General features: G+C 36.8%; 1 protein-coding gene across 15 annotated transcripts in view; it reads right to left on the reverse strand.

Moving 5' to 3' along the window:
- The window catches only part of rap1gapa (RAP1 GTPase activating protein a), a 140,342-nt gene that overhangs the window by 16,993 nt on the left and 95,975 nt on the right, over positions 1–27,374 (reverse strand). For 12 of the 15 annotated variants that reach the window (XM_053482270.1, XM_053482257.1, XM_053482268.1 and 9 more), the window contains 11 exons: positions 24,303–24,396; positions 10,772–10,807; positions 7,989–8,036; positions 7,580–7,618; positions 7,306–7,491; positions 6,747–6,850; positions 6,200–6,278; positions 5,960–6,013; positions 4,411–4,494; positions 2,631–2,731; positions 1,395–1,524 (listed from right to left, as the gene is read on the reverse strand). In XM_053482270.1, coding sequence (XP_053338245.1) covers positions 1,395–1,524; positions 2,631–2,731; positions 4,411–4,494; positions 5,960–6,013; positions 6,200–6,278; positions 6,747–6,850; positions 7,306–7,491; positions 7,580–7,618; positions 7,989–8,036; positions 10,772–10,789 — 843 coding nt within the window. In that variant the 5' untranslated portion in view covers positions 10,790–10,807; positions 24,303–24,396. Of the gene's footprint in view, positions 1–1,394; positions 1,525–2,630; positions 2,732–4,410; positions 4,495–5,959; positions 6,014–6,199; positions 6,279–6,746; positions 6,851–7,305; positions 7,492–7,579; positions 7,619–7,988; positions 8,037–10,771; positions 10,808–13,867; positions 14,217–24,302; positions 24,397–27,374 lie in introns of those variants that run through there. The other 3 variants (XM_053482263.1, XM_053482260.1, XM_053482265.1) reach the window with 3 other exon arrangements.

Genomic DNA, 27,374 nt, shown 5'->3' on the forward strand with positions numbered 1-27,374 from the left:
TATATATATATATATGACCATTTATTGGATTTTCTCACATTTCTACTTTGTCAATTACAACACTCTTTAAGTATAAAATTTGTTTCCAAGTTACAAAAAATTAAAAATGCAAACATTTTTAAGCAAAAACAAAATAACTAGCCGGAACAAATGCATGAAATGTGGGAAAAATTTTGTTGTTTGCAAAACACAGCTTTTATGAACCAGACTGAAAACACACACAAAATTTTGAGAATTGAAAACGCGTTTTAACACATATTAGGAGTTTGTTTTTTAAAGCCCAATTTACATACTGTACTTTTATTCCACAAGAATTCAACTTGACTTAACACTTTATAATACATATAATATATAATTCACTTCAAAATTCATTTACATCACTTATTTTGCTTTATATAAAGACATAAAGAAATGTAAAAAAAAAAAAAAAAAAAAGTAATAAATAAAAGTGGAAGTTCATTTTTATTATTATAATTTTTTTTTAATAATTATTGATGAATAATGTTTAAGACATATTGAATGAACCATTCTTGGGTTCCAAACCATTGTTGGGTTTACTTAAAATAGAACAAGACCTGATTAATCCATAATGCTGCTGAAAATAAAGTGTTACCACAAACGTGTTATGAAAGACAATATATTAGGAAGGTACTAATCTTAATCTGCAAACACAAACCAACACAAGTTATGAAATCAAATCTTATCAAATGTTCTTCGGAAGAATTTAGAATATGTTTTCCTGAGTCGATCTAATATATAAAAGCCCTTTGGTGCAATGCACAATGACCAGACTAGTGTGCCAATGCATTCATAGCTGGAAGTGCTGGGAAGCCTGAATGTGTATGCTCCTGTGGCTGGAAGACTGCTGAAGTCATGATAATCTCCCTCAGCAGATTGTTGGCAAGGATAACACAAACTGTAGGGATTGGATGGGCTGAGTGGAAACACGGGGCTCCAGTGTGCTTATTTATTTATTAAATTTTTTAAGCTACAGCTCAGCTCTATAATGGTCTTCTTTCAAAAGCACCCTATGGTCTGTCAACCAGGAACAGCTGCTACTGTTCTGTGTGTAAGTGTGAGTCCCTTAGGAGCATCCAGAAAAACACTGCTCCTAAGAGAAAGCTTTTGGCACCGGGAGACTAGAAGGTCACTCAGCGCAGCGCGTCATATGACAGCACAGCAGCAGAGGACAGCTGGCTTAGAGGACTGCCGCTCACGCCTGTCTTGTCTGAGCTAATAGGTTATCTATCTTATTAAATAAGGAGTGTGTAACAACAGACCTACTGGTTGGGAGCCGTTTGGCTGCTTACAAATGAAATAATTGACAGGCAGTTTAATCTGCTAATAAAGAAGAATGGAGCAGCACAGATGTTCACTAAAGCATATGCTTGTACCTGCTGCATGTCACCTTCAGTGTAGGGCAGCTTTGTGGATACGTGAAACATGACCTCTTTGTTGTGGAAGTTGTAGTAGACCGATTCCGTGCCGGTTTGTCCGTGTGTCACGTCCAGTCCTCCACGAAAACTAAAGAGAACACAAGTGGACAGATGGTGAGATTCTACTTTTAAGAATAACGGCATTTAGTTTTATTTTAAAATCATACTAAATAATTAGTAAAATAATGATAATTGTATATTAATAAGATTAATTATTACAGCAGTGTCATGTTCAGTTTCTGTCAAGGCCAAACTGAAATCTTTGTAAATTATATTTTGTTTTCTAGAATTATTATTATTATTATTATTATTATTATGTACATCATTATACAGTGTAAGTGCAAAGTGATTACTAAAAGAAAGACATTGTATTCATCTTATTAATTCGTAATTTTAGCAGTAAAAAAAGCGGTAGTTCCTATTTTTGCTATTGAACATACAGTGCATAGTCACTAAACTGGGTAATATTTTTTTTTGTCATTTTAAGTTAATACAAAAGGCCAATTAACACCTTGTGTGCTTCTATAGAGTATTGGGCTTTGCATCATTCCAGCGCTTTTAGTGGCACTTCAATCCACAAGAGCCACATGTCCTTTTCCATTGTTCTGTGTTTTTGTCTTGCTCTTTTTTTAATTTTTATACCTTTGATGCTAACTGAAATAAAAGCTTTTTCTCAATGATGCACTGAAAGCTTCTTTCTTCTCTATGCTCTAAACTTAGTTCTAAAATAGTTATAAGATAATGGCATAATTGTATGTGCAGTTTTTGTGCAATAATGTTATTTTTAAGTCAGGATAAAAGCAACTGACTTATTGATGTTCCAGTCTTAGGTTATGGTGTTAATGAACTGTGTTGTCCGTCCTTCATGTTATGTTTCACTGACAGTGTTAGATGTATAGTATGCTGTCACACCAGTGGCATGGACAGAACATTTGCAGTGTTTAACAGGTAGTCAGTGGTGATGTGTTGCTCTAAGAACACAGCTGCATGAAGAAGATGTCTCTGATAAGAGGTTCTTAGTATGAAAATATTGGACATTAGTGAACTATGAGCCCAAGTTCAGACTGTCCAGATGAAAAAAGGCATCTCACGAATCCAATACCGGTTCGTTACCACATGACAACTATCATATCATGGGCAGCTGTTTACATCAGGTACAAAACTGATCAGTGAATATCATGTTCAGTATCTTACCCTTTAAAGTTATGGAGCTCGACCTTCTCACCCAAAAACTCTAAAAACTCCACAAATGCTGGACTTTCCTCATTATTCCCAAACAGCTCCTCCTCAACAGTCTACAATGACAAAAACAAGACATTTTAACTTATAAGAAATTCATAATTTTAATAGGATCCTATAGCCCCCTTTTATCTTAGTACACACGGTAAAAAAGTTTTAAAGCAAAAAAATCCCCACTATAATGATAAATATATAATATAATAACAAATAATGTCAATTAATGCTGGTTATTAGGTTTTCTAGTTTTGTATTTTATCTAAACACATACTGTATGATATCTTACTCACCAGGAACCCAAGTTTTATTACAAACGTTTAAAGATTAAAGTTATTGTTTTTTGGGGGGACCAAACTCAGCAAGTTGGTATTCAACAAGTTGGCTGGGTGACAAACATCACAGTCTTTGTGCAGAGCAGGAAAATTTATAACAACCAATGCAGTTATAAATAAAGTACTGAAGTGTAAACTTTTTGATGATGATAGATCGATAGATACTTTGTCTCAGCCACAACCTTTTGTCTTAATTAAACTTGTTTCTGATTTTTGGGGCTATCATTGGCTGCTGGCAGATGATGGCACTTTACAATTGTTTTTCCTTCCAGCTAACACCATGACGTTATCATAGCACAGGCTCTAAAAAGGTCTATTCAATTTACCAGGATGGAAGTCATAAATTAACGATTGTAAACTTGGCTTCAATTTTAATCTTTCATACAAGCTGAATCAAGCAAATTGTTATGAATCGACATCCATGCATGACATATTTTCTTAGTTGTTCTTGGATGTTCAGTAGCACCTACTCTAAGAGTCAATGTGATTCACAGGATCATCGCTCATTAGTCCAATCAGTGTACAGGAATAGAATTGTTCCTGTTTTTCAAGAAGTCATACAATAACATGAAAAATGTAAGGACACTGCTTTTGTTAGACAGAACAAAGCTTAAAATTCAAAAGATGCTAAATAAAACAAATCGCTCTGAGGTGCTTCAACAAACAACCGAGAAAGACAAAGACCCAAGCACACTTTCATATCAGCAAAACCTACAGAGCTAGTTCATTATGATTCCCTATGGGGCAATTAGCCTGATGAAAATGCTAATTGCTTTCCTGAATAAACATCATGCATTTTTTGGTCGAGCGAAGCCGTGGGTGATGAGTGCACAGCGGTACCGAGAGCTGTCTTGATGCCATAAAAAGGTGTAGGTAAGACACTTGTGTTAGTCTCCTGATGGGTTTAGTACAGTACAGCAGAGCGGGAACAGAGCAAGTACATTTTGTGTGTGATGACAACAGAGACGTGACAGGAAAAGACTCGATGTGTGCCCGCCTCATTAAGAGCCTCTCTATGCTAATGCTGTGAGTGGGGGTTTGTATAGGCTCTCTTACTCTGCCCACTGCTCATCTAGTCCAACTTCAAGGTCAAGGATCTGTGTGAGCAAACCTCTTTACCAGGCCCTTAGAAAACAAAAGCTTTATAATTTGGAAACAGAGCGGAAATAATGCTTGAGGTGATGTTATTTGTTATTTAGTGAAGATAATTTTTTATTCAAAGTACTTTTTTTTTTTATTTAGGAGGTCTATGTGTGTGTGTGTGTGTGTATGTGTGTGTGTGTGTCAGTGCATAAGTTAGTTGGGTGTTACTCAAACGTACTGTAGGCATCTAAACGATTTTAAATAGACTACAAATAATGAAATAGTAAGTCAGAAGTGGATAGAGATGCGCCTGTGGGACTCACCTGTCCAAACTTCTGATATATTACTCCGAACTTGAAGTTGTTACTGATGACATGCTCATCAAACGTCACAATAAGCCTCGAAGCCTTTGGGAAAATAACATAAGAGATAAATTACACATTTGGCAATAGAACTGTTGCATACTAGAAGTAAAACACATTGGTACACTTGTATTACAAGATACTGTAGTAAGGTGAGGATATTGATATATATATTTTTTAGATACTGTATTGTACATCAAGTCACCTGGCATTCCAAGTTTTAAAAATTAAAATAAAAGATTTTTCTGAAAATCTTTTTCTTTTTCTGTACGGCTTTTTATCTAGCTGTTTCTCACTCACTTCTTGTCTATACCACTTATATAAAACTCTATAGGGTTACAAGAGGCCTGGAGCCTATCCCAGGACCTGGGACACAAGGCGAGCCTCTCCAGTCCATCTCAGGGCATAAGTATGCACACACTCACTCACATACTACGGGCAATTTAGGTATGCCAATTATCCTAATCTGCATGTCTCTGAAAAAAACCTACCAAGCACAAGGAGAACATGCAAACTCCATGCACCCAGGCCCTAGACGGGACTCGAACCCTCAAACCTGGAGGTGTAGGGGAAAAATCTGAAGTTGTTCTCCCAACCAAGATATTTTACATTGACATTTCCTTGTACAACAAGAACAATAATACCATATATTAAAAACATACAAAATATATTTCTATAATTCATTATTTAACTACAACTACTGCTACTACTACAATTACTACAACTACTACTACTACTACTACTACTAATATTGTTATTGTTCTTTTGACTGGAATCTGATCCACACATTTGATTTTCCCTCTTGATGTCCAATTGTCCATTTTATTGAATCTCGGGACCAGTACTAAAGATGCCCTGCAACCCCAGTGGCTAGGTGTAGAGCACTGTCTGGAAGCAAAACCAGTGAATCACCAATGGCCATATAATAATAATAATAATAATAATAATAATAATTATTATTATTATTATTATTATTATTATTATCTTAATTTCTTTTTGGTTACTCTCTGTTTCATTCCAGTTTTTTTTTTCACTTTAAAGTACATTATATGGAATAGGGTTTATGGATTCCTGACCAGCACATGACCATTTTAAAGCCCTGGCCCGTAATATGGAGTGGGTCCGCCTTTCACTGCTAAATTATGTTCCGCTCTTCTAGAAAGGCATTCCAGTAGATTTTGGAATGTGACTTTGGGGAATTGTACTCTTTTAGACATGGGCATGAATAAAGTCGGATGAGAAGGCCTGGTGTCCAGTTGACACTCCAGTTCATCCCAATGGTGTTAAATGGGGGTGAACTGGAATCCACATTCATCCATTTTAAACTTGGCTTGACATGTGCATGTTACAGCATAAAAAGATATTCGAGACAGTCGTGTGTTGACAATTTGTGTATTGGTCATGTTTAGAAATTCTTAGGGCAGCATTATAAATGAATAAAATGTGCTATACAAATAAAGGTTTAAATTATATTAACTGAAGAGGCTAAGAATATATGGCACCTGCATACCTTTGGGTAAAGCACTGGGCAGAAGCGATCCACATTCACCTCCTCACACACAAGCTGAGAATACAAGAAAACAAGGATTCAAGCTCAATGATTTTTTTTCTCTTCTGTTCTTCTTGTTTGTTGTAGAAATCAATCCGCTGCCTCTGTCAGGGCTGATAAGATGAGGCTATCTATCAGGCATGACATTGAGGATGATGAATTACAATCGCACAGAAGAACAATGCTGAATCATATGCTCACCTTGGCCATCTGGACAACGTTGGGGAATTCAGTCAGACATGATATCGGGATCACGTCATGATATGTCTTCAGTTTGCTCCTGGGGAAGAACAAAAGATGCTCTGTAATGCTAATATGATTTCATTTTAATCTAACATTTTAACTGATGGATGTAGAGACTCATAATGGAGACGTTCAGAGTATTTGGTGATCAGCATGAATGCTGTAATTATGTCACATAGCCGAAATGTCAGCAATGTCCTACAGTCGTCCCCCTCCACCCACATGCTGGCCCACATCGCCCATGTGGTGTCTAATTTGGAAACGAAAGAGCTGTGAAGGTGCTCAGGAGAGAGAGGTGTGACTGAATGGGATATTACTGTCTCCGGATATGACTCATGGTTCATTGAATGGATACCGCTCTGTCTAGAATGATCTGCAAAGCAAGGCAACTCAGGAAGAGAATATTTGTCAAAGACTAATCCCTCAGAGTCCATAAGACATTAGGAAGGTATAAAATGAAAGGGTACATACAGTATGAGATATTAAGAACAATAGTGATGCATACCTTAACATTAGACGGAGGTGCTCCTGGTCACCGATCACTTCATATTTAACAGAGAAGACCAGGTGGCCCAGAGCGCTGTCCATTGTATAGTAATTAAAGTGCTCCTAATGCCAGGGGGGGAAGAAAGAGTGTAAGAACACATTCATCTTCATCCTTCAACAGGCACATTTGACAAAATGCACACAGACATGTGTCTGCTACAAGGTCACACTCCAAGACACATCCATTAGGAAAATTTCATTAGCTAAACACATTGTGTCAAATTAGGCATAAAACTAATATGTCTTCTTTAGCGCTAAACTCCAAAACATGCTAAGGGACATGCATAAATGTTCTTGGTGTGACAATGGTCATGTGTCTTGCTTCGGTCAAATGGATTTTCCTAATCTCTGAGGGAAGGTTTTTCTTTGTTAAAATGCAAATGTCATTGCACAAATGCAAAGTGCAAGCCTGACGTTCCAGGCCTCAATAGAGAGAAATGTTACAAGACAATGTTTATCTTTTAGTCGTCTGCCTTTTTTTTTTTTTTTATAGATTCATATGTGTACTATGGTTTTACCTTGCACATAAAGTGTTTTCTATAGATCTTGGCTGTAGTGTTGGTTTCCAGCTTGATTTGAGAAGTAGGAGACAGCAGCTGATCCGGATCATTGCCGTTGCTCAGCTCGTGGTTGGTGCCTTCAATCCAGTAACCTCCGAATTGAGGCAGAAGGATGAGAGGAAAAGGGCTTTTCCTGCCCAATACCTAACAAAAAGATCAAACACTCCTGTAAATCTGGGCAGCAGATAAAAGAAGGAAATGTGACTGAGATCAGGTGCTGGCATTACCCTACCTCATGAACACTGGGGTATGGGATGTAGTCCTCTTCAGTCTAAAAGAACCAAACACACACACACATGCACACTTGCACAATGCTGTTGTAGTTTGCTCACAAAGTATATTATCATTTTAATATTCAGAAACTTGTGGGAAACAGTTTAACAATCAGGAATGATTTTTTTCAGATCATTACATAATAGCCACAGGCTAAAAACTATTGCTCAGCACAAGTTCATCTCATTTGACTGCCACTCTATTAGTTTTTTAGTTGTTGTCATAGAGAAGGCTTACTGCTGATTAGCCTGGCTCATAACTCGCCTTCTATCTGAAGATGTCCAAGCATCAACAATGACTTGGAAATAATCAGGTCTGTGTGTGTGTGTGTGTGTGTGTGTGTGTGTTTGTGTGTCTGAAGGGCATACTTTAAGAGGTGGAGGAAGGGCACACCGCTGTTCATCCATTCTGTTGCTCTAAAACATAGCGAAAAACACACATCACGTCAGAATACTCTTGGGCACATTTATCATTTGCTAGTTATTAAAAATGTTAATAGAATAAATAGGAGTCACAATATATTATACACTGTAAAGGGTAATTAATATGATGTCATATTTAAGACAGTGTTAACAGTTGGTTGATTTAGCTGGCAGGAGGGAGAATGAGGAAGGAGAAAAAAACATCATGTGAACAGAATCTGATGGTTATCACTTTTCGGAACATTCGATAACTAAACAGATTAAATGTTTATAAAAATTTCATGCAAGCATTGTCAACATAATGCCTTCATAGCATTTGTAGAAGCATAAAACAACACCAGGAAGTACACTTCTTTTTTAACATTCTACAAAGAAACACTATGGGTTTCAATAACTACCTATGAAAACTATGTTATATTAAACTGTAATTAAACAGAAGTAAATATATAGACAAAATGATTTCCACTAATGGATTTACAGTAAATTATGATGGCTTATCTAGACTTTACTGTTGTGTACATTGCAATTCCTTATGTATAAATATGGCTTTGTTCTCAAATAGAAAAAAAAAAACGTTTGCCAAAAGAATAATACCCAACGTTCCTCTTACTGTATGAAGATCGTACAAGAATACATAAACATGCACAGTATATTGCATAAGTATAGGTATTGAAAGTTTAAGACAGATTAAAAGCAATGACTGAGCATTTAAGAACATTATATGATTTTCATCAATTATCAGGATTGTGTGAGTTGCTTTATAAAGTAAATATGTTTGCAATAATATAAAAGGCACTGACCATTTCACTTATGAAACAAATACAGTAATGTGCAAAAGTCTAGAGCCAGACCTTATTTCTTACATACAGTACAAAGTTAAATTAAAGAAATGGGAACATATGTTTTACTGTCACAGGCTGCAAAGTGATTAAAAAGATTAGAAATTTGCTTATTTAGGTACCAACCTTAGCATTTCTTCTCTCGTCCTTTCCAACCACTCAGCTCCTTTTAACTTTTTATATTTTGTGTGCCTTTGTCATTCCTTTTTGCCCTCACTACAGGTATACCATTTATATGTGTGTGCTAATCAGCTTTATGAATTAATTACCATAATTTGACATATAATGACATTTACTGTTATATACTTTTATGCATGGGAATTAAGTGGCAATCAAGTAACTTTAGTATTTTTTAGTTGCAAGCCTATATAAAGGATCTTGTTATCTGGTGAATGATGACATAATCCAATTATAAGAGCCAATGCAATTCTTCTGAAAATGTAATAAATGTGTTCTACATTACTCTGAAGATATTCCTTAAATATAGACATACCAAAATATTATAAAAAGCAGCCAACTGCGTAAACCACAAGTACAGTAGACACGAGACATAATTTCATTATAGAAATACAAAGAGAATCGTAAGTAGGATAAATAACTATTATTACATGCATAAATGGGGGAAACGATAAAAGCGATTTTGCAATTAATACAGAATATGACCACTTTTTCACTGTGAGGCAGACTATAAAAAAATTCTTGCCCCAACTAATTCGACATGTCACTTGGTCTTGAGGTCCTAAAGAGGTATGTTTGTCCAGGCCAGGCCAATATGCTCTGGATGTGTGTTTGTATTGGCTCTGATGCTGCTGATAGGTGTATCTGTGCTTGAAAAGCAGGACCGCAATATTCAGTTTATTAGATTCTTCTTCAATTTGATGATGCAGTGCAAACAGGCATCTTTCTCATTTTTGTGATAACAGCTGTTTCTTGTTGGAGTGAGATGTCTGATGTATGATGTGTCTTCTGCTCTGCTGTCTCATTCTTTTCTTTTTTCTTCTTTTTAACATGAATGTATTTACAGCACTACAGCTGCAATACCCATCAGTCCTGTTTCTATAGTATTAGTTTCCCAGATGACATCTACCATCATACAACTCTGACACTTTAATTTAGGCAAAGGAATGAGTTTATAGTGCAAAACCACAGAACTAGACATGGTGGTCTAGACACACATGGTGATATACAGTATTCATATATGGAATAAATACAATGTAAATATAGAATAAAACCATGTATTCGTCAATGCAATAGATTACAACAGATTCCAGAACTGTAATCTTCTTTTCAAATGACTTCATTAGATTACAAATGAAATGTTCGTTGGATGTCATGTGTCTGCTCTGATAACAAATAACTGCTGGTAAAATCGGGAGGATGTCAGAGCTGATATTTATCAGACCGATTCTTACACCAGACTAAAATAATTCTATGACTAGATGGTGGCCCACCTGGGACTAAAACTTTCAGACTGTTATTTGAATATATATGTCTATCCGGTTGTTGTTTCGATATGAGTGTTTTTAAAGGCCATAAAGTATATTTATTATTGTTATGCAAAAATATATCACCTATTTACATACGGGAGATGAATGATGACAATAAGTGTCTGCAGTTTAGTTGTCACTCAAACAGTCTTCTTCAAAGATGACTGATTATGTTTTCATCGGAGTTTGAGGTACAAATTGCAAAACAAGACAATACTGTACATTAGAAAGCATGAGGCAATATATTGAAACAGGATAGTCTACAAATGTGTCCTTCACAAGAAGTGGAAAGCAAACAACTTGTGATTAGGTAACCAGTTCTGAGAGATGGTTTTGAGGTTAGTAAGACATCTAAGCTGAAGAATGGGAGAGCGAGATTAAGATAATAAAAGCAATACTTTACCTGCATCCTTTCAATCATTTCAAATAAATCAGTAGTCTGAAAAAGGGGGGAGAGGAAATGAGATGAGTGAGGAGTCTGATGATAAAACCGACATGTGAGAGCTGAACCCTGAATGATGCTACATGGTATAAATAGGGCAAGAGTTAAGATAGTGAACACACTGCAGTGCTTTTAATCAAGCTTCCTGCACTGAACTCTGCTCCACTTGATTATGCCACTATAGCGCTGCGGTGTGAGAGTGACCTTTCTGGCCCTCATCTCCACAAATGTCATCAACAGATCATTTAATTATTGAATGAAGCACTGAAGTATCTTAGAACAGGAGGAGATTGTGCCAGAGGAAGTCGTTAGTAGCAGTAAGTCAGCGTTAGTAGTTAGCAAGGCCCCACTGCTTGTTTTTAGTGTTAAATCTTTGATTCGATGGTAAATCACTTTTGTTATCTTTCCATGATTACATCATTATACTGCAATGTGTTTTGTAACATCAGGGCATGTGCAGTACCAGTCAAAACTCTGGACGCACTAACAACACATACAGCACTGTGCAAAAGTCTTCTTCATATTTTGTATCTACAGAGCCAGATGTTTTTATATTTCTTTTTAATGTACTCCTAAAGGAATAATTCTCCAGTCTTCCCCGAAGGAAATGTTTGTCTCTCATTCTCAGTCCAGTCCCTGTATGTGACTGATTTCAGAGGAATATTTTTCAAAAGTGACCCATGAATCATTTAAGCATTAAAAATAAAATCTAACTTAAGACATAAACCAGTGAGAAACAGGTGCAGATGATGACAGATGACCAGGACGGTAATTAATACACTGGTGTTGCTGATAATTTTTTTATTTTACCTTTAGTCACTTTGCACCCTGTCGCAGTAAAACATTTGTTCCCATCTTGTTCATTTAATTTAACTCATTTAGTTTGATTTTATTTAATAAAATCAAGACGTTTGCACAGTACTGTACTTCATTTTCTTATAAGGTAAATGTCAGAGGGCTTAATATCCATGTGATTATTTTTTTAATAAGTAATTAATCGGCATGTTATTTCCCTTTTCAGCGTACAGCATGGTCGACAAACAACAACCACTGCTCACATGCTCTTTTCTTTAGTGATTCTGGTTCTGCTGTGGTTCTGTCATTGGTTGATAACCATAACGTTCACCCCTGTCTCCTTCATTAGGGTGGGTATTTCTGCCCTGCTGTTTCCTTGTAAATTTACATCATGCATTTTAGCATGAACTCCAATCTTTGTTTTCCAGTGCCTTATTATCACACCTGTTTTTTATTGTCTTGAACCCATGTTTTTTATTTGTAATATGAGTTTTGCTCGTTTCACGTTTTGTTTAGATGCTTTATTCAAATAGGTATTATCTTATAGTGTTAATATGTTCCTCTTTCTATTATAATTATATAATATGATTAACATTTACAGAAGAGGAGGCATTGGTGGCTCATTTCTCGCCTGCCATGCAGTAGGCCGGGATTGATTCCCAACCAATGCTCAAACCCCAGCGGCTGGATGCAGTACCGGTCCCAAGCCCAAATAAAAATGAAGGGTTGTGTCAGGAAGGACATCCGGTGTCAAACCTGTGCCAAGTTGTTGTGCAGATCAAATGGTCTGTTGTGGTGACCCCTCAACTGGAACAGTCGAAAAACTAACAACAACATTAACAATTACAGAAGACTTCGAGCACTGTACGGTCTTGAGACTGGTGTGAAAAGTCCATATGTCCATGAATGATAATCCCGGCCGACGTGACATGAAGTGCAATTTTTCACCTGAACAAAATTTCGAGTAGAACATCTGATCCATAAGAAACTTGTGGAAAAGCCGCATCTTTCTGTAGGAACTGTACACACAATTATTTACAAACACTACTTGTACAAAATAGGAACTTGGCTTGGAGTACAGTCCTGACCTCGCCATTTCCACATATTTGGGCCGTTGAAGAAGAAGTTCCTGGAAGGCCAGGATTTCAGAGATGAAGCAGATCCTGAGAAAACTTTGATGGTACTATATCCAAGCACTAGTGAAACGCTGGGATAAGTGCATAAGTGTAGCAACAGATTACTGTATATAGAGAAATAAAGGGAATTTGTTCCAGCTTGACTCACAATGCCCCTCATGATAAAGTGAGTTAGTTAAGGGGTTCCATGGTTTTTTAGAAGTCCTCATTCCACATTCTGAGGAGAAGCTTTTATATCTTTTCGTATCAGATTTACTGAACATCGTAGTGCAGATTGTCGAGAATTGCACAAGCCTCACATTTTCACCTGTAATAATGTGAACGCAGCTCACACAATACCACTGTATTTCCAGTAGGTGTGTGTCAAATGAAATCTACATGATTTTTTTCCCGTTTGCCTTGGCAAACAGATTGTGTACCATCTAGCATTGTTTGAGTACACTGTGCAACTCCTCCTTCATATGCAAACAGACCCTACTTCCCTTAAAACAAACACCTGAGAAATTCAACCCGGAAAAATAACAATGTCACCATCTTGCATCTTGCTGGTGGAGAAACAGGAGGAAATAGCGTGTGTGTGTGTGTGTGTGTGTGTGTGTGTGTGTGATGAGAAGCTGATGACCTGTTTAGTGTATTGCTCTGACAAGAGTTCTCATACCTCTCAGCTGTCAAACAACCAACAAAACAGCAGGCAGTGAGGGCTTTATCAAAGACTAATAGTAAAACCATGCACCATATGCTGTTCCTGATCCTCGACTCAAGGGATCCTCCTTCAGCAAACACTGCCTGAGTCATGAACACTTGCTGCTTTGGACTAACACAAAGCAAATTCAATGCTAAGAATATAACAATAAAAAGTGCTCCCGGATACAAATAGTACTGTACATGCCAACTATTACTTGATGTGTATGTGTTAGACTTTTGCAGATGTTAAAATAGTGAACAATAAATGCGTAGAATATTTCTCTCCATATACAGCAGAGATGCTATGGAGATAAAGGTTTTTATTTTTTTAATTAAACTGACTAATTGTTCTTAAGCGTGCAGTGTTCAACATGTGTTTTCATATAAAATTTACTTCTTTACTTGCTTTCTGATTTCTGTTTAGCTTTAGAGGTGTACTTACGATCCCAGGCCTTTTCCAGTGTCCCACTGTCACATGGACTGGACTTCTTGTGGCCATTCTCAAGTGATGTCAAGTGTTTCTTAAAGAAAACAAAATCCTTCACATCCAGTTTAATCCAAGTCTATGAATTTGATCACTCCTGAGCATCAGGCAACACCTCCCTGTTTCCATCAGAATAAAAAGAAAAGTCCAAACTGAGAACCAGGAGAGTGTCCCATCACATTAGTGTGAGAAAGCCTCTGATAAAGAGGGCTGCACTGCCTTGCTCTGCGAGGTGTGTGTGTGTACTTTGTATGTGTGTCTGTGTATATGAGCGTGAGGTTGGAGCCAATATTTCTCTTTTCCTCCCTGTAGACTGGTGTGGGAATTGGCAAGGCAAGTCTTGCATTCCTTACTCAAAGAGCAGCTCTTTTTATTCTCTCTCTTTGAGGTGTAGAGGTGGAGCTGAGAGTCGGGTTATACTTCAACAAGCCTGCATGGAGAACATGCAGTGCAGCTTTGATGCTCTGTGCCACATCAACAGGTATCGGGCATTTTATTTTGTTAAGCTTTTGGAGCGGCATATGGGAAAACTAGTGCATGATGAGATATTATCTTTACATGCTAATGAGTTTAGATTCTTACTTTGAAAGTCTCAATCAAAAGACTGAAACCTTCTGTTGTGTTCAGGTCAAAATGACCCATTTTCAAATCTTTCTAAAAGTGGAGCATTACTACATGACTAAACTATGACTCCATTACTAAAATTATTTCTGAGGTTTTGGAAAAGAAAAAAAAAGGTGTCTGGGTACTGCTTGTATCAATAATGTCGTGTTGTGCATGTTGTGCAACATGGTGCACAAAAATAAAGTGTGTACTGCATTTGCATAGCTGTCAGCACAGAATAAACTACATAGAAGAGGAAGCTAAGATACCTTAAATATACAAGACAACCTCCCTAAAAAGTAAAGTGTAGGCGACAAAACATGATTAAAGCTGCTGTAAGCGATGATCTGCCATTATAACTGAGAGTTTGTACTGAAATAGATGTTCTAAAAAATATGGTGGGACTTTTCAATTGTATTTTTCAACATGCTGTCAACTTAATTATTTTTTTTAGCATGAAGCTCATACAGAGCACACTGTTAATTAACAAAAGGCCAAGGATTAAAGTTACCAAAATATTCTCTACTAGTTTGTAATGTTTTTTGCATCTTTTGTTTTTCTCAAAACTGCAGAACAGAATTAATTGCTATGCATTTCAATATAATGTTGCATTTACACTAAAACCCTTCATATATATATATATATATATATATATATATATATATATATATATATATATATATATACACACCTTACTAGGGACTGACCAGACAGCGTGATCGTACCTTTGTTTATTTCTCTTTAAACAGGAACAAAGTACAGTAATGATGGTAGGTTTATGTTAACCTCATTCAATATAACAACACATTAACAAACATCATTTAATGTAGTTACATAGAGATGTACGGTAACATGTAGGTGATCAGTCAAAATAACTTTGCATTGTTCTGTAGTGGCTCCGTCCAAATACAGGCACAAGACGACATGCCAGCAAAATGCCTCCAAGTTATGACAGAGGCACTAGTTTTATTTAATCACCAATCACCAACCTATATTTACTTAACTAATGTTAGAAAAAAATGTTAGCTGTGAACCTGTACAATAACTATGCCTACCTATTATGTTGCTAGGGTAAGTAAGTACATAGAACAGTTGAGAAGTCGGAAGTTTACATACACCTTAGCCAAATACTTTAAAACTGTTTTTCACAATTTATTTAATCCTAGTAAATACAGTATTCCCTGTATTAGGTCAGTTAGGATCGCTACTTTATTTTAAAAATGTCAAATGTTAAAATAATTGTAGAAAAAAAAAATCATTTCAGTTTAATTTCTTTCTTCATGTTTGCAGTGGGTCAAAAGTTTACATACACTTAGTTAGTACTGTAACTGGTAATGTTGCTTTTAAATTGTTAATTATGGGTCTAATATTTTGGGTACCTTTTCACAAGCTTCTTACAATAAGTTGCTGAATTTATAGCCAAGTCCTCCTGACAGAACTAGTGGAAGTGAGTCAGGTGTGTAGGCCTTGTGTGCTCGACCTCACGTTTTCAGTGCTGCCCACAAATTTTCTATTGGATTGTTGCCAGGGCCACTCCAATACTTTGACTTTATTATCTTTAAGCCTTTTTGCCACAACTTTGGAATTATGCTTGAGGTCACTGTCTATTTGGAAGACCCGTTCGTGATCAAGCTTTAATTTCCTCTCTGATGTCTTGAGATGCTGCTACAATTTATTCACACAATCTTCCTTCCTCATGACATCATCTACTTTGTGAAGTACACCCGTCCCTCCTGCATTAAAGCACCCCTACAACATATTGCTGCTATCCCCATGCTTCACTGTTGGGATTATGTTATTTGGCTTGCAAACTTTTTCCTTTAAACAACAATGATCATTATAGGCAAACAGTTACATTTGTGTTTTATCAGAATTACTTATGTACCCGTTTCCTCCAGTGTCTTCACAAACTCTTTTGCTGTTGTTCTGGAAATAATTTGTAATATTTGTACCAAAGTACACGTTTCTTTTCCTGAGTGGTACTGTATGATGGCTACATGGTCTCATGGTGTTTATACCTGCAAAGTCATTATACTGTACATACAAGTCATGGCTGATTTGATTTTAAAATGATGGCAATCAAAAAGACACCAGAATTAAAGGTAGACCTGGGAAAAACTGCTTGTGTCATCCATAAAGTAGACGTCCTTCCTAACTAACTTGGCAAATCTATAGTCTCTTGACATGAAACCTGTGGGTGATAAAAAAAAAAATCAGTTTTAATGACTTCAATCTTAGAGGCACAATATAAAAAATCCACTGGCAATGAGGTTGACACACTGCCTAAAAATAAAGAAACGAACACTAAAAAAAGGATTTACCACTGGAGCTCCCTTCCCTGCCCTGCCTGCACCACCCAAACTAATCCATTTTTTTGCTTTTCAAACTGAAATGCAAATAAAATGCAGAGCGAAAAAGCACACTAACATGGAACAACGACAGAGCAGAACAGAACAGAACACAGTGTCTGCTTATTGACTTTCCACAATGAGATGGCGCTCCACCTGCCGCTGAACATTTCTTTTTAACGAGACCATAATAAACATAATGTTGATGTCTATCATGGGTCATCTAGTTCCGTGGAAACAAGGAACTGCAATCATCTCATAAAAGGATGTTAGTAGGAGAGTATCCTGTGTTGTAGATATGGTTGGAAAGTACACACAGACACACATTATTGTACTGGACAAACAGTGACGACTGGGTGCATCTCAATATCAGGCTCATCACTGTACACTACTGCCATCTAATCCAGTGTTAATTGATAGCACAGAGCCATCTTTCTGTACATAAAGCCATTTGTAGTGTATACAGCCCATTCTGCACTTTACTTACTATATTGAGTAGTGCATAAAATAGAAAAAGTGCAAAAGGGAAAATCAATAAATAGTTTAGGATATTTAAAGCTGGTGTGTCAGAAAACCAAACCATGAAGATGCATGAATCACAAATCTGTAGGTGAAAAGCTCTCATATACTGTCCTATATTTGCAGACACTAAAGTACCTGGATAATTTTGAAACACTCAAATCTCTCAAAATCTGCGGCCTCCGAGTGGCGCAGTGGTTAAGCGCTCGCCCTATCATCCGGAGATCGCTGGTTCGAACCCCGGGTGATGCTGTTTTCCTCTCACAGCCGTTGGCACAGAGAGAGCTGATTGGCCGAGCTCTCTCAGGGGGGAGGGATGAGAGGTACTTGTGCTCCCACATTAATCACGGCTCTACAGCCAATCAGGGGCGTCTGTGAGCTCGCGCACACGGAAGGAGCGGCTAGCGCTTTCCTCCGAGTGTGTTACTCCGCCCCTAACGGTGCGTGAGCGAGCAGTTCGAAAAGATGCGGTCGGCTCGCGTCACGTGGTTCGGAGGAAACACGGGATAGCTTTCGTCCTCCCGACTGAGTGGTTGTAGTAGCCTTAATGTGTGTGGGAGCCTCCTAGTGACGGGGAGGAATTGGCCACGACTAGATTGGGGAGAAAATCGGGGAAAAAAGAATTGGACAGGACTAAATTAAAAAAAAAAAAAAAAAATCTCTCAAAATCTTACATAAACTATACATCTTGTCAGCCCATTATTTTCACCTCCATTTTCTTTAAAGAATTTTTTTTCAACTTAAACTAGCATGACTTAGACATGATACAGTTTTCATCATATCATCACATCTATGTACTGTAAATTAAAGAAGCCTCATCACATCAATGCCTTATTATAGGTGTTCCCCAGGGATCAGTTCTTTGCCCCCTCTTTTTTTTACGATATACAGTACTGAATCACACTGTTTAGTGTTCTAATCTCATGACTTCACCTATCACTGCTATACTTGTGACAACAACATTTTTTCTTCAATTCACCAGAAAATCTCACAAAAAAAATAAAAGACTTTCTAATCTCTTTCTAGGTGGAGATTTATGATGTAAAACTGTCAATAGGAATTCTTATCAACTAAGTGGGCTTTTTAATTATCTCGAACACCAAGAATTGTAGTGTGGGTTTAGATCCCGCTGATTTTGTAAGCTAAAAATATCTAATTTTATAATCTGTTTTTGTGTCAATTACAGGTGAGGATCTGACCCCAAGTTTAAGAGCCTCTTATCTAAAGAGGAAAAACCATTCATTCATGGTATTATAAAATTACCAAGTGACCATAAAGAGTCTGGGTAAAGTCTTGCAGATACAGCAAAACCTCCTGAAATGAGCTGTCTTAAAGATGCAATGTTAATCCATGTAAGTCCATGTAAGTTTACATGGATCACATGTAAAGTGCTAGAATATGTCACAGGTCCTGCTCCTTAGATTAATGTGTCATGCTCATTGTTGTGTTAGTCCTTTTGTCTCATGTCTTCTGCAAATCAATTTCTTCTGTTTTGCCTCCTGTATAACACTGAGTTAACTATGTTATACCTACAGTATATAAGTCTTTTTGTAAATAATGAGTACTACCGTGCCAGAGGCTAGTCGACAGCTGCTGTACTAAAACTGTATGTGGTGACAGTTCATCAGTGTAAAGTCAGATCATATCAGCAGTACGGATCAGCATACAGGATAGCTGTGAATGTCATTTGAAATAATAAATGTATACGACTGTTTGTATTTAGCTAGATAAAGGTAGTTCTGTGAGACATGCTCTGATAAATGGCATCACTTAAAGCCAAGAGAATGATGTAATTCCTTAGTCGTGCACAATCGCAACCGGGTAATGCCCTTTAAAGTTCATGGGAATAAAGAGTAAAGAATTATGTTTATATGATTAAAAGAGGCTGATGTATTCAACACCACACAAAGTTAAACTAATAAAAGGAACAGTTTTTTTTTTTTTTTTCTTGTTCTTGTTGTGGTCCCTTGAGACTCAGACTGACCTCAGACTCTACTTTTTATCTAGTTTTAATAAAAGGTATATTTATTGGATACTTGTTGATAGTGAAAGCAAATATTAATCTTCATAAAAACCTTATTCACAACTTTATATAAGCTTTATTTTAAATCCATTCAACTACTAACTACCTCTTTTGAATGACCAATGATTTAAAAACTTTTGCTCTTTGACAGATGAAAGCAGATGTTTCACTGATTTGGCTGCCTATCTAGATGTTGTGCAAACATGGGGCAGCATGCTTCCTGCCTCACTTAGATCCATGCGTTATCACTGCACCTAATGGTTCTAAATCTGAACAAAGGTCCACTGTGGCAGGAATTATTTTGGTCCATGGACAGATGTGGAGCAGAGGACATTTTTTAAACGACTTTCTCATATTTGTTAAATAATATAAAAAATCAGGATTATAATGTGTTACAACAATTAATATTTAGTATGAAGTCCTTTATTATTCAAAACATGCTGCATCCGGCAAGGCTCAATCCTTGCATGCTTGATTGCTTGCTGAAAACCATTTTCTGTTGGATCTTTGGTCTAAGATGACCCTCCGGAAACTAGACACCAATGTCACAAAGCCAAATCTTGAACCAGATAGGCTAGAACTAATTTGTGAAGTCACCTGATTTAAACACAGAGAGAACTAATACATGGCATATGTTGTGTTAATACTTTTGGTCACTAGTGTGCTGAATTCTAACAAAAAATATGATCCATTATGATACAGTATATATATATATATATATATATATATATATATATATATATTGGGAAAGGGAAAGAAGGATTATGAATTGTACATCAGAAAAGCCTGAGCACAACAGTGACCTTGTTTCTCATGCAAAGGCTGAGAAAAAAAGGGAAATGCGTCTCTCTTTTCCAATATACACATTTGTTTTGGGATAGCTTCAGGTTTTCTGTGTGGTTTTAGTATTCAGTAGATAGTACTGAAGCATACTACAGTCAAGTGCTATAGACTTTTGAATTAATGTCATTATTATCATCCTGCCACAGTAAAGTCTATAATCCACTGATGGTTATGTTGTTAGAACAAGTGACATTGGTCTAAGAATGAAAGTTGACATAGATCAAGATTGTCCAATTTTCATTAAAAGGGGAGAAATTCCAACATGGAGGTATGACACCAATTATTCTCACTTGTGCATGCTTGTTTTATTTCATAAAACCAACATCTGATGCATAATCAGAAATTAATTACAGATTTCACATTTATGATAGGTAGTCTTGTTGTCAAAAACTGCTGAGCTGATAATTATTGGTGCTCCAGGATTGGATATAAGGGTATAAAACAGAACTTAAGTCTAAAAAACCCTTTTCAGTGTAACGATGATGTGCACATTGTACTTAATCCCATATTCATGAATTCATGGGATATTTCATTTGCATCATTTGTAAAAGATCCTTTTTTAAATGAACATTTTACTTGCTCAATTCTTTTTTGACGCAAAGACAAAACAAATCACTTACTGGGCAACATCCTTCTCTCAAAACTGCTGAGGTTAAGTGTAATCACTACCAAAACCAAAAAGCTGTTTCACTGTAATTTTTTCAGGCATAATAATCATAAGTGCAAACATTTTTTTTTTTTGCTGCAAGAAAAGTTATCGCATTCACTATCTTATAGACAGTGCTTTTTGTGTTTATAATTTTTTCCCTTTTCTTAGATTATCGCCTCCCTCTCTGATAGTAAATCTTTCTCTCTTCCTCATTCGCACTCTCTCTCTCCTCTATGGCTTTCTTTGACTCAGCACTAATTAAATCAGCAATACCACAGCACTGTCCTTTGGACCTCCTCTATCCTCATCATGGCTAAAGTGTCTGGTGGAGTGAAGGCCTGAGAGCTCAGGCTGAAAACTGTGAATTAAACTCCGTTTCACCTCCAAGCCACAGACAAGCCCATGGGCACCAGGCCTTGGTTTGAGCTCTCTTGCCATTAATTAATGTGTTTACTGCCTACGCGCTCTGCTTGCTTATTGATATCAGACATTATTGTTCTCCATGTCCTGCTGTTAGCAAACTGGCCCTGACTGTGCCAGTCTAGCAATCTGTGCTATCTTTCCAGAGCAGGTGGGGATGAATAAGTGAGAAATTCCCTTCTAGTGATGAACAACAGGAGCTCAGAGTTTGGCATCACAGCCATGCAGTGAGTACGGCCCCTCAGAGAAAGGAAAACAGAAAGCAAATAGTCTTTTTCTCAAGAGATCAGTAGCAGCTGTCCATACGTATCTTACTTTAAAGCGACTGGCTTAAATTACAACCTGAGGTATGGCTGATTCTGTTCCGCAGAGTGATACGATGTAGAATGCAGAGCTAGGTAAAAATAAACACAAAGCACTTAATTCTGTAGTTCAACAGAGAAAACCATTGTCGATATTTTAGAGAACGAGGGATTTATAGCTCCTTAAAGCAAATTGCTTAAAAGCCAACTGGCACCATCAATATTCTCTTCTGTTAATTTTTTGGCTTACACACATCTATCAAATTACATACTATATACTGTATGTGTCTGAAGTAAAGAAGATCTTATATATATATATATACTTCAATCTCTTTTACTTTAGACATAATACATGACTTATTATCCTGTTCTGTATAGTCTTACAAAGCTAAATTCTAATTACTGATTAGGAATCTGACTGTTTTAGTCACTTAACGCAGTGAAGAACTGCCTTTTTCACAGTAGAGGCCATTTGACTGGAATTGCAAATGATCAGCCACACCCATTGTTTTTGCCTGCCGGTTGTGTGAACAGGCGGCGTGTAAGCAACATCCTAGATGCCAACAGCATGGTTTGCCATAGCGAGACATCTGAAGAATCTGAGGTTAGGATTAAATGAGCCTCACAGTCAATGACTATATCATGCTCCAATGTTGACTCACTGAACAAAACTTTTTTGCTTTGGCCTGATAAAAACCTGTTAGCAAATGAGGGGAAAATGTACAGTATATTAGATGATCTGTTTTTTTTTTTGGTTTTTTTTTGTAATTATGTGCATTGGAAGCATTTAGAAATGTAAAAAGACAGAATTACAAGGAACAGATGACAATGGTAACATGCTCTGGTCAGTATTACATTATTGTCCTTGTGTTTTGTTATGTTTTGTTTCGGGGTTGCACAGGCCGTCAATACAAGTTCTTTCATCTTTAGTAATTTCTTCATCCTGCTTAGTCATGGGACAGGTACACTTGGAATGAAGCAAGTACACAAACTTAATGGAACAGCAGTTAGCTACACACACACACATTGACTTACACCTCAGGGCATTTTGAAGCAGTCAATCCACCCCTCTTCATGGTTTTGGGAGTTTGGGGAGATACCTCATATAGACAGTTGATCTCTAGATCAAACCAGGGACTGACTGGGTTTCAGCACAGTGGCGCTGCCCTCTCCATAACTATGCCAAAACACAGCCAGTGAACAAGACTGTATGAAATGTCTAAACCTATGGCTGAAGTATAAAAGTTCCAAAAGTTTGCACACCCTTAGGGTAAAACGACAAAGAGGGAGGGAATGAACATATACCAACACGGCATAAAGGCCTTCATTTAAAGGTTTGTTTGGTCTGGTCTGCCTTAACATGTTTGCTCTTATACATATACAATTTGGGCATGTTTACCTAAAAGTACAAAATGAAGCAGGACTTCACACATTCAGCACCTGAAAATCCAGGTAAAACAAAATTATACTATTCATTAAGATTGAATAACGAGAGTGCTTATCAAATATGTGCCTTAGTATGAAGATTTATAAACAATGAGTTGTTATTAGGTGTTCACATTATGTTTGCACATGCATTTTCCAATGACATTTAAATACAGTTGGTGGAAAGGTTTTCTTGACTACCTTAGTGAAAACAGACGAAAGTGCTAAAAAGTGTATTACAGACAATTTCTCAACAGAGCTCACTGTTCACTACATTTTATATTCTTGGATCTTTATTTAACATCTAAACTCGCCATGACTATCAAAAACAACTAGACCCCAAAAAATGCATATCTCATTGCACATGCAAATTAGCTTGCATTATTTGGAAATGTTAGCAATTCATGTCTAAGGGCCTAAATGTGTTAGATTTCACAGATGTTCTTTTATTACCAAAAGTAACTAAATTGTGAATGTTAAACTCCAAATCTTTTGTGTATCCCCCTTTACACCCCCATCTTAATATTTCTGTTTATTTATAAGGAGGATAAAAATCTTTATTTTCTTTCTTTCACCCAAAAATCCATGGGGCCATGCAAACTTTAGCGCTTTAATGTAGAACAAGCTTTTGACTTTTTGTCCTACATCCTGTGTAAGGGTAAAAAAAACAAAAAAAAACATTTGCCTTCTTTTATACCTATTATATAAACACACATACAATGCACTGTATACAAAAAATAATTAGTGGATTTCTGGCAGGGCCTTGAGTTAGTGAGCAGGAAATGTGTTTTATAACACAGCCGGATCCCTGGAGCCCTGAGCGAATTGGCAAGTGGTTTATATAAAAAAAAGAAGCTCTATAATGTGCCTTATTTTAACAATTACATGTTTGTTTTCAGGAGCGAATGGTTTGACTGAGGAAACGGATTTTTGGAAAAAATATGGGACAGATGTGTGTTTTTATTTTATTTTTTTTACAAGTAAGTTATCACACAGCACACGATTAACTCTCTCGCATATCATTTGTGTAAGCCATTAGTACCATGCTAGCAACATGTATACAATAAATGCAATGAAAAAGGGTGCTCTCAAACGCCAAGCCATCAGTATGAAGAGTTTTGGTAATGTTGCAGGCAATAGATTGAAGTACAAGAGGGAAAAAATACAGAGAAAAGGAAGGTATCAGTGAGGATTTAAGGCTTAGTGTTAAAGGCAGCAATGTGTGTGTGTGTGTTAGAGAAGTACAGAGCTTGAGAAGTACCTTTTGGAATGCCGGGGCAGTGTAGGGCAGCGGAGCCTGGAGCAATGTGGCGTCTAGTGTGCTAGAGATACGTGGCTCACCTCCATCCTGTTTCCTGCAGACACAGAGACACAGATGCAGAGCTGGTTAGTGCTGCATCACCCTTTACGCTCAGACTCACACATAGTACATACACACATAAACACAAAGACTTTGAGGTCACGGAGGGGAGCTTTATCAATGTGGCACCCTGGGGGTTGACATTTGTATTACTCCATGCAGCTGTGTACGAAGCACCTGCCAGCAGTCTTTGCACTTTCATTAGCAGACTCCCGGTTCTTTACGAGTTCTTTACATGGGGAAGATGAGTATGAGCAGTATCTGCTCCAAGGGAGTGTTGAGTAATTCAATTCAGTTACTTCGGACTTTTATTTATTTATTTATTTAGCTTACGTCTGGTCATAATTGGGTTTTACATTATTCTCAGACTGAAATAAAACAGGTTGCGTTACAGCGCGGGCTAAATATGATTCAGCGGCAATGTGAGTGAGCTGCTGAAGTATGACCTTCAGTTTCCTATCAGAAAACAACTGGTGTGTGATCCTCAGGCTGAAAGACATACAGACAAAGATATTCCTGTAATTCAACATGAACCTAAGGCCCTTTCAATGTCCTCTCTAAGGGATCAAGCCTTTTCCACATCAAGCAGCAGAAAAAAAGAGGTTACTGCAAAAAACACTGCTTGAGGCAATATACTGTACACTGAATGCAAATATATACTATTCATCTCAATAGAGACCTGAAATCAAATGCAGAACTTTAACTTGACTCAATACATTATGTTGTATGGAAAGCAACAAACGAACACTGCAGAGTCAGTATTGTATGAAACATAGTACAAAAAGAGTTAAATTCTGTCTCAGATCTCATGAGAGCCCTTGAACTTTGATGAAGAAGCATTTTCCTTCAGAGAGCTGATTTACTAATAGGTACTACAGATTATTATTTTGTTGTTTTTACATATGGAATATAGTATGTTTTTTGTGCGTGTGTTTGCCGGAATGAAGATGCAATTTATTAGGAAGTGACTTCAGCCTGAAATTATTGTGTTTGTGTCTATACGAAGGGGCGTTCAAGTCAAGCCGGGACTTTTAACTCCAGTAATGTGCAAGTAGTGTTGGTGAATATTCATGTGCACAGTTCCCACAGAAGGATGCATCTCTTTTACAAGTCGGGGACAACTCGCAGAATGTTCACCGGAGTTCTGCAGTGCCCTCCGTGTCATTTACGGATTCTTTAAAACGTTTGGTCTTGAAATCTTCTGTAAATGTCAATCAGTTTTATACATGCATTCACGAAAAAGTCTGACTTTGTGTATAATGAGACAACGTACTGTATATTACATTTGAGTAAACACCTTTATTTCATAAATGTATAAATGGAAATAATTAGAATATTCCTAGAAATAAAGGCCTAATATTACGGCTGGCTTTACGTTTAATAATCACTAAAGATTCATCAATATCATCTCCAAATGAAGAAGGCTTGTGAAAGAATTTTCATTCATCATTTATATCGAGTCTGTAAGCTGATTTGTGGCAAAGACCATTGTTAAAAGCTAAATACAAATAAAACTAAATTGAAATTGAATTAAATTCACATACTGTATGTTATGATCAGATTTACTTTCATTAAGTTTGCATTCTGTTCATATTTTATAAAACATTTTTTTATGAATATTAATAATATGAGCTTCACTTAATGTAGATTTCCCCATTACACGTTTGAGTTTTACTCCTCTATCAGTGTTTGAATTCAAGTTCACCGAGGCAAGTTAAAAAGATTTAATTCTCTCCCTCTCTGTGACATTGCACAGGTATTATTCATAAATCACATGCACAATTGATCAGATTGCACAAGCAAATTAGTTCTCTGAGATCGTATTATGTCATACAGGTTACATCATGATGCAATCCTGACCTGGATTCACTTGTGGAGAACCACCGATTTTACTTTGCTGCATCTGGGTTAGTTACACATTCAACATGAAAACGAATTACTTTAATAGCGCGTACAGTATGTGTATATTTTAGGTACTGATGCTGAGAAGATGAAGATGGCTCGGGACTACAAATGATACAAACAGTTTGTCTTTGATGTAAGGGCTAGTTTCAGAAATCCAAGTCTTAGTCAGTGATCATTTAGTAAATTGACTTGATAAATCAATAATTGAGTTCCTGGTTATGCAATCATAGAATCAAATTTTTTACAATCAAGTTTCTCCCCAAATAAGGATAAGTTTCCTTCTAAATCTAATTCCTCTCAAGGTTTCTTTCTCATGTTATTTTAGCGAGATTTCTTTTTTTGATACTGTCGCCCCCGCTTGCATTGCATCATTATGATTAAACTTAAAATATAAAATTTATATCTGGGGTTTATATAATTTTGTGAATCTGCTTCGTAACAATGTCAATTATTAGAAGTGCAATACAAACTAAATTTAATTTAATTCTTTCTACAGACATCTGGCATTTGTTTTTGTCTACTGTGAAATATAGTCATAGAGCACTTGTATCACTGTCACTGTGGATCCTTAAACAGCTCTATGATTGGATTTTATTTCCATTTTTAACCTAAAAACTACCTAAAAATTATAAAACAATTTAAAGCGCACTTCCCCGCCACTTGCATGTACTGTACAGTATTAGTGTTATCTGATCCTTTTTCCTAAGATCTGCTGCACTGAAATCTAGCTTGGAAACAAACCTTAGAAAGCTATCTCTGGGGATCAGTTCGTGACTGGGGGGTTGAACTTCCTTCATACTGTAGGTTTCATTATACCTTCCCTGCCTGCCAAATCCATTGATCAGGCATTTTTTGAGTGAAATGCGTTTTTTCTCCAGTGTGCCTCCGTTGTGTTATACTCTCCTGAACTGTCATTATCATATATAGCAGTGGAAATACCAAGCAGAATACAAAGCGATGCAGGTTTCATTAACTTTCAAATTTTCTCATGATTCACATAAATGGCTCTCGCTTAAACAATGCCATCTTTCTGCTTTCATGGCTAATGTTTTAAAAACATTCATTTTA

The sequence above is a fragment of the Clarias gariepinus genome, chromosome 22, assembly GCF_024256425.1.
Source record: "Clarias gariepinus isolate MV-2021 ecotype Netherlands chromosome 22, CGAR_prim_01v2, whole genome shotgun sequence".
In the NCBI taxonomy this organism is placed as follows: domain Eukaryota; kingdom Metazoa; phylum Chordata; class Actinopteri; order Siluriformes; family Clariidae; genus Clarias; species Clarias gariepinus.